At 40.6% G+C, this 14,705-nt stretch overlaps 1 protein-coding gene across 1 annotated transcript; it reads right to left on the bottom strand.

Annotated features, from left to right (window-relative positions):
- Positions 1 to 415: 415 nt before the first annotated feature.
- tmem114 (transmembrane protein 114) lies at positions 416 to 14,025 on the bottom strand. Its single transcript, XM_088936854.1, has 4 exons — positions 13,848 to 14,025; positions 13,656 to 13,736; positions 4,350 to 4,487; positions 416 to 3,773 (listed from the first exon to the last, which is right to left on the bottom strand). The coding sequence occupies exons 1-4, from the start codon at positions 14,023 to 14,025 to the stop codon at positions 3,544 to 3,546; spliced, it is 627 nt and encodes a 208-aa protein (XP_088792980.1). The 3' UTR covers positions 416 to 3,543.
- Between the last annotated feature and the right edge of the window lie 680 nt (positions 14,026 to 14,705).

Raw genomic sequence — 14,705 nt, forward strand, 5'->3', positions numbered from 1 at the left:
TTAGTATAAAACTTAATTTCGCTTGTAGCTGACACCGTTCTGCATCATGAATATGAAAGTGATAACACATTTGTAAAGATCATTAAACCTGTTTTAAATTTCATAGCATTTCATTTGGTTGTAATCAATAAACAGTATTCAAACATAACTAACATGGAGCACATCTAAAATCTACAAACCCACATTCAACGTTTGCTCAGAAATTAATGATATTTTAACGTACATTAGTTCTACAAATGTATATATTGTTTACTTGTGATGTTAAAATAGGAAGTGAAACTTTTTCACTGATACACCTGACGAAACAGAGTTGTTTTTATAGTCTGAATCTACTTCTTGAATTCTCCTTTTCAGTTTGTTTCAGGGAGAAGAAACATTGGCATTTTTTAAAGAAGGGGACTCAGAACTTAATTCAACAGAGAAATTGAATTTATTTGAATTTATAAACAGTGTAAATGAAACAGTTTGCAAATTGCAAACCGAAAAAACAGACTCCGCCACATCGTTTTGAAACTCAGAATGAGTGATTTGTGTCTAATTAAGCGCTTTGCCAATGAATGCTGCCAACAGATTCCACAGGACAACTAGAGAGAAAGTGCAGGATTTCATCTACATTATCTAGGAGAAATAATTTTTAATATTTATTAGCAAAGTATGCATCGTGAAGGTAAAGAGGTTTTACGCAGACAGGAATGAGCGTTCAGAGACAAATGAAAGAAAAGGGCAGAAGATGATCATTGCGTTGATAACGCAAAAAGTGTATTTACTTCTCCATGATTAACTGCTGACATTAAAGTATAAACGAAAAGATCTGTTCTGTAGTTTGCACAATAAACTACTTTGAAAACTCAAGCCGCACACGAAGGATCTTTTAACGTTGCACGGAACCGTAACAAAGTCCCATCACAGTACAGAGGCATAGAGTATTTTCGCCTTTCCAAAGCCTTACTGTTTGGAAATGTCGGATATGTATGACATATCCAGGACATGGAAAATATGCAAGCAAATTACAGCACCAGCACATGGTACAGTACGTTATACTGCTCTCAGGCAAACATAGGAAATCAATTTTTAAAACCTTTGTAACGGTGACGTTGTTATAGAAGAACGACCGCAGCGCTTGCCTTCACCATTAGAAAAAAGATGGGGGATGGTTTTATGTCAGAGCAGGAGTTTGGGGACTACAATTTGTGACCTGTGTTGATTCCAGTCGAGTGCTTTAGTTTCTACTGCAATAGTCATGTTAATTCTCCCTGCGTGTACAATGTAACCCGAAAGCATGTCTTTTCAGGAGATTCTGGCGTTGGTCCTGTATGTACAATAGCAGCACTAGATAAGAGAATAGTCAGGAAAGGAAAACTTAAGCAGAGAAGCTGAGGAGTAAAATAACAGCCACACACCGCAGGTATTAATTATTCGCTGCTGCGTTTCTCTTGGTGGTATCCTGTTTGAAGGCGTGTGTTAAGTGGATGGATTTCGCTAACGACCTGAAACACGGTGCAATTTCTTAAAACTAGTCACTTCATTTTGACAACAAAAACACGAAATCGACAAATCTCCAGCAAACCAGGCCTGCTGATCTCACTCACCGGATGCGAGTCACGTGCGTTCCTCACCATAATTCAGTCACGGCCCCGGTATGTCCTCTACACCATTAAAAAAGATGGGGAACGGCTTTATATCAGGGTCTGACGGAGCAGGAGTTTTGGGACTAAACGTTTTTGACCTGTGTTGATCCTTGTGGAATGCTTTAGTTTCTACAGACAGTGCAACTGTCCTATTGATTCCCTCTGCGTGTACAATCCAACCCAACAGTCAGCCCTTTATTTCCACTTAAAATACTGTTTTATTAAGTCTTCTGTTAACTTATTAAACGAGAAGCTAATACGTGGCGTCGCTCATAGCTAGGGTTTTATTTCCCCGTTACACCCATGGGAATATCTGCAGTTTAATAGGATTATAAACAGGCCTGTGTAGGCGTTCCTTTCGAAAATAATGGCTAAAATATTTTAAAGTCTTTAATTTATTACAGCAGCTATGAATGCGCTCCTTAAAAGCAGATGAGCAGAACAGATTGATTTAATTGATTTATTGGGTCATATTAACCAATTTCTTATTTCCGTCACTGAAAGGGTGATAATGCAGTTTCAGATTTGTTGTTTTTTTTTACTAGATTTATGGGATAAAGGACAGGATGTAAAAATAAACGAGGCACATAAAGATCCATTGTCAGGTTTGTTTGAACAATACATTGGATGTGTTCATGTTCAAGGAGGGTGGTTGTTAAATTAAACCATCTATGACTGCATGTTGCTGAAAACGTTCAGGGTGTTTTATCATGATCCACAGACAGAAGCAGAATCAGCTAACATCTTTTAGCCTTTGTAAACTGTCCTAGTGGCATTCCTCCATGGAAATAACCATTGCGATTCGCATCCTTGTGTTTCTAAATCACAGTTGCCTGGTGTTCAATCAAGCACAGAAGCACTTTCGTCTGCAAACACCATGAGCTTAATGTCTAATAAAAACGAATGCAATACCGAAAATGCTGAAAAATGAGTGTCAGAACTCCCTGTTAATTAAGCTTTCCAAGCTATATCTGTTTTCTCATAAAAGTGAGTCATGAAAAGCACTCGGTCCTCGGTGCACAAGACAGGATAATTACACGTATAGAGCAACAGCAGGTGAAATATAGTGTAACGCATACGGCCGACATTACAGGTTGTGCGAGCCGGCTTACCAGCCCGGTGACGTCACGGCCCTTCCCTTGAGCTAGATTTCCCTTTAGCTCAACTGGCTGGGCCCCTGTTGAGTGACGCTGGAGGCCCGGGTTTGAGTCCCCAGCGGTGGGGGGCCGACCTGAGGCGGCAGTGGCGAGGGCGCATACCCACGTGAACCCGTGGACATATTTATTTCTCGGAATTAGGACGGCGTTTTCTAATAAGAAATTTCAATAGATCGACTACGCGTGTATCGGTTGGTTTCATTTTAACACCCTTATGCAAGCTCTGGAGGTTCAAATTTCAAAACTGCATTGCAATCTTAAAAATCAGCCTAGCTCATGTATTCACGTACTCGTTTTCGGAACCTGGGGGTTATGGATGTGATTTACTGACCAGGACTCTCTGAGGTTTGGTCGGACAGCCCGTTCCTTGCAGGTTTACCGCGGGCTTGCAGTGACGTCAGTGATAAAGAACTGCTCCTCCAATCGTGTGCTAGAGCTCTTATCAGGCATTGCGAAGCCGGAACCTGTCAAAGCCATCTTCATGAAGGCCTGTGGGGTGAGGGCGTCTATTACTCTCCCTCTAAAAAGAGATGACTACAAATTGGGTGGATACATACATGTAATACGAAACAAAATTTAGAGAAAATGAGTTGTTTGTCGTAGCAAAAGAAAATGTTAAAACCAACATTTGTCTGGTGATGGTTTTTAAAATGGCAGCTGTGTTGAATGGGTGTTTCCCGGTGCCACAGTCACTGAGTGTTTCACTATTGAATTCATTTTTCCACAGAGTTGATTATCTTCCCCCCGGTGAACGGGTCTTATATTCCTTGCTCTTGTCTCCGTCTGAGGCCCACGATTCTTGAGGCCAGCAGGAAGGCGAGGCTGGTAAGGACTTCGGCGATGAAGGAGATCCAGGCCAGAGCTAACGACCAACCGAACCGGATGTCGATGTTCTCCAGGGTCTTCCTGCCCGACAGGCACAAAGCTTCTTTGAAGGCAGCGGCCGAGTAGGCCACATAGACGCTGACTCCAGCCAGGGTGATGAGGGCTGAGCAGAACAGAAGGGTTGGTTAGGAACTGAGCCCCGGTGACTGTGCCACAGGGGCTGGGTGAAATGTGACTAGGAACGTCCCTTGATTCAAATACTGGGTAACGAGCAATCAACGCAGAAGCTCTTTGTCATTAAATTAGACAGACTGCCGAATGCACGGACCTCCTTGAAGTCCCCAAATGCACACCCAGGAGCTTCCAGTATGACGTTCCTGAAGTGTGAGGAAGAAGCAAGTGATGGGTGTAGCTGTGACAGGGTTTTGATTTTAAAGTTTTTAAGAGGGGGTTATTCATTTTAGGAAGGATTTTTTGATTTTGCTACTTACAAAGCTCAATTAGCTAAGGATCTGAATTTGTGTGAATGATCTTGTTTTCCGCTACCTATATCGGCAGCACAGCGGACATTGACAGACTGGTGTTCACTAACTAGTGACCAGTGGATGGTTGTCTTTGTTGTGCAAACTTAATAATAAGATGTTTTAACTTGTTTGATCTTGAAGCATGCCTTCAAGATGTGTGGCAAGTGTCCATTCTTGGGCTGCACACCGTAAGGGAGACAGCCTGTCACACTTACCCCCAAACAGGAAGATGAATCCTGTCAGCAGCAGCAGCAGATACGCCCTGGCCAGGATGCTGATGAACCCAGCCATCCCCCCGAAGACCATCACAATCAGGCTGAGAGGCAGCAGCACCACAAATGTACTGTGCATTTCTGAAACACAAACCACAGCCAATATTAGGGTACAGGGGTGTACAGTATCTTCAGCTTGGGATGCAGTGCTGTGGATTAAAGGTGGTGTGCTATAGTTCAGCCTGTTAATGACACAGCAATGCTTCAAGGCAGTGCTTCTTCATAGGTGCAAGTGGAACTCAGATGCCAAGTGAGTGATTGCTGTTTCTGCCCTGTGTTTTATACTAAAATACACAATGTTGTTGCACAATAAAGCCTAGACTGCAGAAATATTATGTGCATGCATAATTCAGTTAAACAGCCCTAATGAAGGACACATTGCTCCTCTCTTTAGGTATCTATATAAATAATTGTCACCTAAATTCTTAGCATAGACCACTCCAAAAATGGCACATGATTCTAAAGTAATGCATGGTTTGACTGAGTCACGGTTTTTATTGATGGTTTGTTATTCTTCCAAACTCAAATGTTTATTATTTTATTGCATTACTAGTATAGTTTATTTTAATCACTGAATTCTAAAGTGAAAATCCTACCAACAGAGGATCCAACATTGTCTTCATTTTAAGTAAAAGAACAAAATACTATTTTGTTTTAGAAAATTGCTACTTCAGCCTTTTGTTGTTTGTTGTCTGTAAGCCTTCTGTGGCCAAAGAGGAAATATTTTAAATTAAAAGAGCCAGAGCTGAAGACATTATACCTCATAGTTTTTTTCTGTCAGGAAAGAATGTACATGCCTATGATTTATTATAAGGAATACATCTATATACTGTTAATAAACACTTAAGCTATAAAGTCATGGATTAAATATCACCTGAGAAAGGGTGTTTATGTGGAACTTAGGAAAACAATGTTGTCCCTTAACTGCATTATAACTGTTGTTTTTCTCATTTTGTTCAGAAATATGGCAAATACTGTTTTGTCCACAAACAATACGTTTGCGATGTTCTGTTCCTTGGCCTTTCTAAAACTAATTTCAGCCAGTTTGCCTTAATGGATAATTCGATTTGAGAGGATGAAACAGAAACAATCTGAAGGCTCATCTGTACAGTGTCATCAGAGGATGACCACAAACACTTCAGTTCTCCGGCTTTTCCAGAAGGAGTTGATTAACCTTCTCTCACAGACCAGAGAACATTATTGAAAATTGGACGGGCAACCAGCCATGCATAATTCTAAAATGACACACCACCACCACACCACAGCAATTAGGAACTTAAAGTTCTGTTTTAAAGGTATAATTTAAGATGCACAAGAACATCTAAGAAAAGGTATTGACAATGATCAGAGCGTCAGGTAAAAGATGAGAAGAGGCTGCCTGGTGTATCGCACTTATTTGATTTATTTATGAACAGTCCCATTGCCAGTACAGAGGACACCTTCAACCATCATTGAGAAATCCCCACAAGCAACCTCACATAAATGCCCACACCAACACCCGCACCCAGAAAGGCACAATCTACTGTGGCCAGTGAAACATAACCTGCAAGTCTTTGGACGATTGAAAATCCCTGCAAACATGAGGAGAACGTGCACTCTCCACACAGACAAGAGCCCTCAGCTGGACTCAAACCCAGGTCCCTCGTGGTACCACCACACCACAGAGGGCTGGAAATGTCAGAATCTTGATACATTCATGAATTTAGTTTAGCGCAACTTCAACTCAATTGAACAGTGATGCTTTATTTTGTGATTCACGATAAACTGAGAGCACGCACAGAATCGGCTCTTTTCTAGAACGCAAGTTACACCATTTTCCAACAGGAGTAGTTATGGCCTGACTGGAAGGAAGAATATCTACGCCATTTTTCTAAAAGGCCTGTAAAGTGATGTGAAACTGTAGCACAGTGGCGGCAGATCACTGCACGCCTCTTGACCTTGAGCCTCTGGTCACCTGCCTTGCAAACTACTAACAGTGGGTTCTATACAACAGCAAATGACATATCAGCCTAGATCGCCACCACAGCAGACCTCTGAACTTGTGAAAATGACCTTTTTTTTCTGTGCAAGTCAATATTATAAAGCCTGGTAATAAACTGTACAATGGTAGAGCAGAATGCAGGAGAAAGATAATGCGCTCATGGCACTGAAGATGTATCAAAAAGAATCATTATTTTTTTTCTAAATGGTTACAGAACCAGTGATCTCTTTAACATGTTTGATATTATGTCTGCAAAGAGGATGGTGGTTTAAGATTTCCAGCTCATTAGTGCTGTTTAAGGCTGATGACTAGGGGACAAATGTGAAAGTGCAGGTCAATAATTCTTCGTGCTGCAGGTGGCAGAAAACGATTTTTTTAATTTCCTGTCTGATAGCTGTTTTTGTGGGTTAGAAAGATTGTGAGACCCTGTTTTTCTATATGTTCTTCTGATTCATTTGCTTATATTAGAGCAATATTTTTTTTTCTCTGAGCTGCATGCAATGTTAGCTGACAATTATCTAAAGAAACTTATCAACAGACTGGATTGTAGGGAACTGATGTCAGTCGCATCGCACAGGAAGGCGACAGAGCAGCAGGCATTTCCAATCCAGGCAGCAGGAACTACAATTGATTTTTCCATTAGTCCGCTATATTAAACGAACAAGCGTGCAATGTTCCTGAATGCAGGGTAAATAATACGTCTTTAACAGCATCACCAAGGGAAAGTTGGAAATTAAGTCGAAAATTAAAAAGGAGTTGTCATTCTGTTTTTCAGCTCTGGTGAGAAATTGTTTTGGAGTTGAATGTTCTTCTTGCTTAATCTCACTCTTTTTTGACCTTGTCTGCCTTGGACAGTGTGCCATGATGAAGATGAAAATCCTGCAGGGAGAAGAATAAAGATGGACCAAGAAATGGAAGCTCTAGGACTGGATTATTCCTCATTGCTCCAGGGAGGCAGTGCCAGTGGAGAGTGATTTCGACCCTGCCTTTGGAGTGCGACCTGTCTTGGGCATACTGTTCCTCTCTGGCTCTTGAAAAGGTGGTGCAGTCCCACTTGTCTGGTCTTTGGGCTTCACTGTCTTTGGGTTTGTTCACCCAACTCCCTGTCGTGTGTGTCAGGGGCTAGGCTAGGAGAACGCTGATCGATAGCAGATCTCCACAAACGAACCACATGTGGGTGGCCACAGTAGTCCTAAAAACGCAGACCAGAGAATGTGTAAAAAGGTATTTTATTTACTGAAAGGTCTTCATGCAGAACTGCAAAAATATTTAGAAAAACTAGTTTTGCCAGGAATGTTTCATTTTAGCAATAAGTTACACAGACAAAGCGCAATACACAAACCACACTGAGATAAAGGCATAAGAAAGACTAACTTGCTACTCCATGAGTGTCAGGTTGACTATCCTAAACTCCAGCCCCTGCTCCTTGACGGAGACAGGCTCTGTAACTCTGACTCAACATGGAGGAACAGACAGATCAGGACAAGAGTGCCGATCCACAACAGGCAGGACAAACACAACACAACTAATACATAGATTCATTTATTTGCAGTTCTTTTACCAAACTCTACCAAGTAAAAGTACAGACTTTTTCCAACACACAACACAATAGGTGAACCAATGTGCGATACAGTATGTACCACAAGCACATCTGAAGTGGCAGCACAAGTATCTTTTCAAGACACTAGATGTCTATGGGAGTGCTCTCCACCTTCCCATGGGGTCATTTTCAAAGGCTTGCAGATGAGGCAACATTGCTTTCTACTGCAATCGGGAAGCATAAAGCTTGTTTTGAACAACCATCTCATTGTGTCTTAATGAGATGCCCTTTGGGTTTTGCGATTGATGTTCCTGGGCCTTTTTATTAAAAAAAGGAAAGTGCTAAGCAAAACCCCTGAGCTTCTGGTCCGGTGGAGTGAGTAACCATCCTGGTCATCTATATTTCTTCTGCCTCGGGCACCCATCCAGAACTTAATGGTGCGTTGCACACTAATGATGGATCAGTCCATGTGAAATGCGTTTGTGTTTTCCTCTCTTCCCTTCCTGTTTTACAGGAAACACATCGCAAAGTGCAAGTAGATTTTGGCCATTTCATGAAGACTCCTTTTCTTGATTAAAAAAATCCTTGGCTGACCTGATCTTCTCTTTCTTCCCAAGATTGATAGTGATTAGATTCAGTGACACCACAGCAGGTGCAGTATGCTAGAGCACACATTACTGTCTGTGGATCTCCTGAACCAGGTGGGACTGTACACACTGTGACTCGGTGAACAAGCACTTCACTTTCTCTGCTTTGCACCCATTTCAGTCTGCTTGGCATGATGTCGAAGAAGCTTCTTTCTCAGAGCTGTTGTGAAGCAGACTTTATGCTTGTTGAGCTCAGAATTGCTATCCCTGGCTCACTTTGACGCGCTCCAATCATAATTGCACTGAAGGAGAGACTTTGCAAAAGCAGGACTAAGTAAAGTAAGGATAATGTCGTGTTTCAATCCTAACAGCGGGAATCTTTCTCAATGGACTTTGAGGAGATGCAGTGAAATGAAATGCCAACAACGCCATTGAAATGCTTCAGAGAACATAGGCACCTTCTGATGTGATCGGCTGCAGGCAATATCCAGTGACAAGGTCTGATCATATGGAATTAACTGATGGACCATCATATTGTTGAAGAAAGTACAAGAAAAAATAGATACAAAGACATTCTTTTAATATTCCTATCTGTTTTTACTTCACAATGTCATATTTTAGAAGTTTTTTTTTTCCTGTAGCGGTTAGTGTTTTGCCTTTTATGTCTTAGGAAAAACACATCTAGTAATGTATTGCACATCTTGCTCTGACTGCTCCTTGCCTCCAAAATGGAGCTATTGTTTTAAATGTCTGTGTAAGATACGTTCTGAAAGTTAATGAGCGCCAGATAGCTTGAGGCACTTTTAGGTCTCCTGTGAAGCATCTGTGATTCACATCCCAGGCCCCAGAGGTTATCTGTTCAATAGCTGTGTGCCTTATTTTCAGAAATATGTAGATACTGCACAGACTATGTCAGGTATTTATTGCACAGCAAATTAAAAAGTAGTGCAAGGTTTGTACTAAGAGTTACATTAGGATTCTCTCCAGAAACCAGTATTGAGAAAACACAATTATCACCACTTTTTAAAATGTTTTTGTCAAAAAGAGAATACATTATAATTGAAAGATGAGTTTCAATTAATCTCTTAATGCATTTAAAAAGCACCCTCATTCTTAGCTTTGAAGATGAAAGCATTGCAGACATGATCTGATTAAAATACAGGTATTGTACGGTACTGGATCTTAACTGATCTGTAATCTGCAGGGTGCTTATTTTTTTCTAAAAAAGAAACGTATTTCTGTAAAACTGTTTCACACTGATTCTTACATGATAGGAAATTATAATCCATTAAAGGGAACCTGCATGAATTTTAAGAGGTTCCGTGTTTAATAAAAAAAACAGTTACAGAATTTACGGTTACTGAATTCATTTCAGGTTTCAGCACTGTTGTAGAAGTTGAAGATGTTTCCAGTACCCAGCTGGGTCCAGGATGTGTTTAAATTCCCAGCTGAGTACAGAGGCTGTATTAATTCTAGAAACATCCATCAGATTACATCATGTAGTAATGGCGTCTTCACAAGCCAGCTTCCTTTTGAAGATTCACAGATATTTGTAATTTTCTGCTATTGTGTGGCAGCCAGCAGAGTCAATCTCCTACTTCCAGTCTGTGTGCTACAGCTACTGTAAATACCAAACAAAAGTAACAGAATGGGCTTTTACAGGCTTGTAGGCTTTTACAGTAAATAAATGTGTATAAATGTGTAGTAAAACAAACCCAGAGGTCCACAAATAAAGGTGATACAGTAAACATGTAAGAAGAATCTTGCTTCAAACTTTATGTGTAAGATTATAGATTTATGATAATTAAGTATTAACTCATTAACTCATTGTTTCAGTCCTGGGTGTAGGTCAAGGGAAATGTTCAGATCCTCTGTTTTCTGTCATCCTTTCTGTAACTCATGGCGACTTTCACTTCAATACACCAAAAGGGTGCTATGAGGAACGTCTGACTGGGCTATTGTGTCTGTGCAATCTGCTGCTCCCTTTTTATAGCCATTAATTATACACCCTCAAACAAGCAAAAAAAAAACAGACTAATTATAGCGTATGAAAATGCATAAGACAAAAGACCTAAGAAATCTGAGGTAATTAAAATCATTGTCGAAATTTTAAGCCGTGTGCCAAGAAAGGCCATGTTCCACATATCCCACTTTTTAAATATTTTTTTCCCCGAGCCTTTTCTGATCCTCTTCAGACAGACACGCTTGTATCGGTGTTCCTCTCACCTTTAATAAGCATTGTTTGCATTGAACGGATCTGATCTGCTGGCCTTGCCAGGTTCTTGTGATTTATTTCTTGTTAGATTTGTCACTTTCTATAATGTTGAAAAGGCTGTGGAATGGCGCATCTCAAAAGCTTTCTGACAGGAGATGCAGTACTGCCCTGTGCAGGGCCACACGCACAATTAATTTGCTGCCCTGACAATGGCGTGGAGTGGAGATCTCAATACTGTTCTAAGAGTGGCAGCAGGGAGCGATTCTGAGTGTCACCAGTGTGGGTGTCTCAAGCACCTCATTACAATCATCAGCTAAGCCCAGAGGAAATATATTGGGATGTGCTGCTTTGTCTAATTATCAGCCACACGAGCTGAGCGCCTGTAAACACCAGCCGTTCGTATTGTCTTGTGTGATTTTCAGTTTCTGTTCTTCCCTTCGTGGAAACAATATGCCAAGAATGTCAGGCACTGCAAATCTGTGAACCTTCACCCGGTGGCCCTGCAAAATCTAAAAGGTAACTTCTTTACCAAACTGGAGTAGTATTCCTAACTTGTTTTTGGGGTTTTTCAGCATGTTTTTTCCTTGCGAAATCCCTTGCTCTCACCTACAGAAATTCATTGATTTCCAGGACTACACAAAGGCTTTGATTTGTGAGCAGTTCAGCTGTCCAGAGTCATTCCTTCCCTTTCTCTGTAGGCACTGAATCATCTCATGATGAAAACCCTGATCTCTGACATTTCAGAGGAGTTTTTTTTTTGTTTAAATGCCAGTTCAGTGTTAAAATTGAAACTTTAAGTGTTACATAAACTCAACCACAACACAGGAAAATGTTTAAACTAGCATTGACCGGGATAGACTTAGTGCTAAATGTCTGCAGAACAAAACAACTACAAAGTTCATCCCTTGGCAGTTATTTTTTACAGATTTGGTTCACAGCTTACAGAGCTGATTCTCACCTGCAACAGGGAAATGGCTGTTTCTTCAGGAAAATTATATGCATAGGAGGAAAGGAAGATTGCATAAATTTAGCCAAACCAGAACAGATGTACATCGGCACTGATGCCACACGAGCTCATCCGCCCAGACCGTAAAGATAACAAATGCTGGCAAATGGAAGACATTACAAATCCCATCACTAATCCTCAGTTTGGGAGAGATGTCAGGGCAGATATCCAACAAACTCTGGCAACAGCAGGTGGCAGGTGATACACACTAACTGCACTGGGCTGCAGCAGAAGACTAATCTTTCTTCAAAAGCGTCTTATTTACTTTTCTTTGAATCCATCATGTTTCCTGAATCTGTATAGTTACAGTATACACACTCTCTTATGTTATCTGAGTGTGTTTAAAAATCTATTATCATTAATGTGCACAAAAAAGATATTGGCCTGAAAGGCAATTAATGAATACAACATTAATCAGAACACAATCCAAGGATTAAGACAACACATTTTTCTAATTCTGCATCAAGTATACTGTACACATCTACAACACTGTGACCTTTAAAAACATTTACATCTAACAAGGGCCACAATAGTGTATTGTTACTTCACCTGGTCTTCAATTAAGTAAGGTGTGGGGTCATGAATTATCAGACCCTTTCCACATCCTCTGTTTATTTCTGCACAGATCTCATTGAGAAAGTTGTCTCGGAGTAGTTGTGGTAATAGTATCATTTTCAAAGTGCTATTAACCATTACACCAATTATTTCAGTGGCCCATCCTGTTATAGAAACAACATTACTGGCACCTACAGGTACACAATCCATGCTGCTGTATAAATACAATGGTAATGCAAAATGCCCCCCACATAAATTTGGCAGCCATGATGTACCACTTAAACGTTTTGACATTTTTTGTCAGAAGTGTCATTTTGACTGTAGATACAGTATGCTATCTAAAGATGTGCCTCTCCAGACCACTTCTGGTCGTTTGCACAAGAGAATGAAATTGTTCAGCCACTGGCAAAACCTGCAGACTCTGGGAATGTACTGATTGTTCAAACAATTTATCACATAATTAGTACAGCTTAAAGTTTCTGAAATGTCTTCAATTATTAAAGATGTAAAGCTTTCTGATGAACCTGTATGACTTCGTCTGCCCATACCAGGACTGCAGATGCCTTGTCAGAGAGCACAGCAGAAAATATCAGTGCAGAAATACAGCTCATGCCTCAGTTCTCAATTGATATATTTTTAATGATTAATCTAAAAGGAATTAAGAAACCTACTGTGAAGAAAAACAAATTATTTAATAATAATAAAGTACTAAGTGAAAATAAGCATGAGGCGAGTAGCTTAGGGAACTGTTCACATACAATTAACCCCTTGAGCTGTTTGATCTCGGCATAATTACAGCAGCGACCCTTTATAGACAGGGAAAGCAACATGCGTGTCTGCTTGTATTGATCAGGTTAGAGATCTGCTGTTGTCTCAAAATACACCAAGGAATGGACAGATGATGATAACTCACTGTGCTACAATATGAAACAGGCACAACAATAATGCGAGCGCAATTTATTAGCAGTCCTCTTCGTGCAGCAAACGAAACCTAGAACCAATCCAGACCGATTCATTTTGTGCTTTCTTTTTCTTTTCCGGTCCTCGGCGCTTCAGCTGTGGTTGAAGTGCGACCAGTCGAATATCGCAGCCTGTAAATTGCTCAGACCGATGCGAATGATTCAGCTCAATTAAATTGTCCCAGATGTCTATAACCTTTAATATATGAGCCACGGACCACGCTGTTATTGTTTTCTACAAGAGTAAATAGCCACTGGAAGGAAAACAAACAGTAGCCACCAACATTCTGAAATATGCAAGAACCAAAAATAATACGCAAGAGTTTGGTTAAAGGTCTACTTGAACGTTTTGAGAATGTTGAAATCGATCAGGTTTAAAAATATAGACTCTTAAAATGATTCTTACTGAGAAGTTGTTTCTGGGAGTCTGTGATGTTTAGGTTTTCATTTCCAAATGGGTTTACGAACGGCAGGCAGTTGCTTTTTACTGTAAAAAAATAAATTTAAAACGAAATATTAATTAACAGTCCCATGACTCAGTCGGATAAATATTAAGTTTTAATTATGCAATAGGTAAATCGTTATAAAAATAACTTACAATTGCAAGTTCTCCATAGTCCGGAATGAGAGCTGAGATGAGCAGAAGAGTTGTGTTCCCACTTCGACGCATCAATTATGTACCAAAAATCAGTTCCTATAGCAACAACCAGAAACACAAAGCTCAGGACACCGACGAGAGCCACAAAAATCGCCAGAGCGCTTAGTGTAAGCTTCATCCTGGCTGGGACGAGTAGAGGAAAGAGGACTTTTCACATTTTAGCTCCCGTAGAAAGATTACTGGAAGGAAACCGAGGAGGTATCTGGTCCAGATGTGGACTGGCGTCTGCTGGCCGCTGTTGGTCTGCAGCACAATCCCTTGTAGCGAGGACTGTTGGCAGTAGGTGGCACATTTTTAGGTCTTGATGTAGTCATGCATTCCAGTATCCTATTCGTTTAAAATCCTGTTGTGATATGTATTTAAATCATAGGTGATGGCGGCTTTGAATTTCAAATGGCTTTGTGGCGCTGTGCACTGAGCTCGCCAATGAGTTTTCTTTTTACGCATGGCTCTTTTGTTCAAATGCGAATATAGTCCACCTACTGTATTAAGGATTAGGACCAGCGTAGGCGAATGATTTTTTATTCGGTTTCGCCTGTAGTCTGAAATCCGCTGCCCGTAGTATTTCTGCATCTCAGCACAGAAGCGCGTGTAAACTTGAGTTAAGAGGATCGGAGCAAAACCTCTGAAGTTTTAAACCCTTCTGAAAATCGCTTCATTTGTTTCTGCGTTGGGGTGATGATCATGATCATGGCTGGGAAGAAAGAACGCAGATGCGTCCTTTAATAAGATGAGTGTTCCGGGTTAATTGGCGACAGTCGGACTCATTTATTTTATCTGCCTCGCCTCGTAGTCTTA

This window comes from Atractosteus spatula, chromosome 18, assembly GCF_055471065.1.
Source record: "Atractosteus spatula isolate fAtrSpa1 chromosome 18, fAtrSpa1.hap1, whole genome shotgun sequence".
Taxonomy (NCBI): domain Eukaryota; kingdom Metazoa; phylum Chordata; class Actinopteri; order Semionotiformes; family Lepisosteidae; genus Atractosteus; species Atractosteus spatula.

What these genes read in the sequence shown, in the direction of transcription:
- tmem114 (XM_088936854.1), bottom strand. Translation starts at nt 14,025, where the DNA reads ATGAAGCTTACACTAAGCGCTCTGGCGATTTTTGTGGCTCTCGTCGGT. An exon ending in CTCCCAGAAACAACTTCTCA is followed by an intron (nt 4,488 to 13,655) that starts GTAAGAATCATT and finishes TTTGTGTTTCAG; the next exon opens with AAATGCACAGTACATTTGTG. An exon ending in ATTCATCTTCCTGTTTGGGG is followed by an intron (nt 3,774 to 4,349) that starts GTAAGTGTGACA and finishes TGTTCTGCTCAG; the next exon opens with CCCTCATCACCCTGGCTGGA.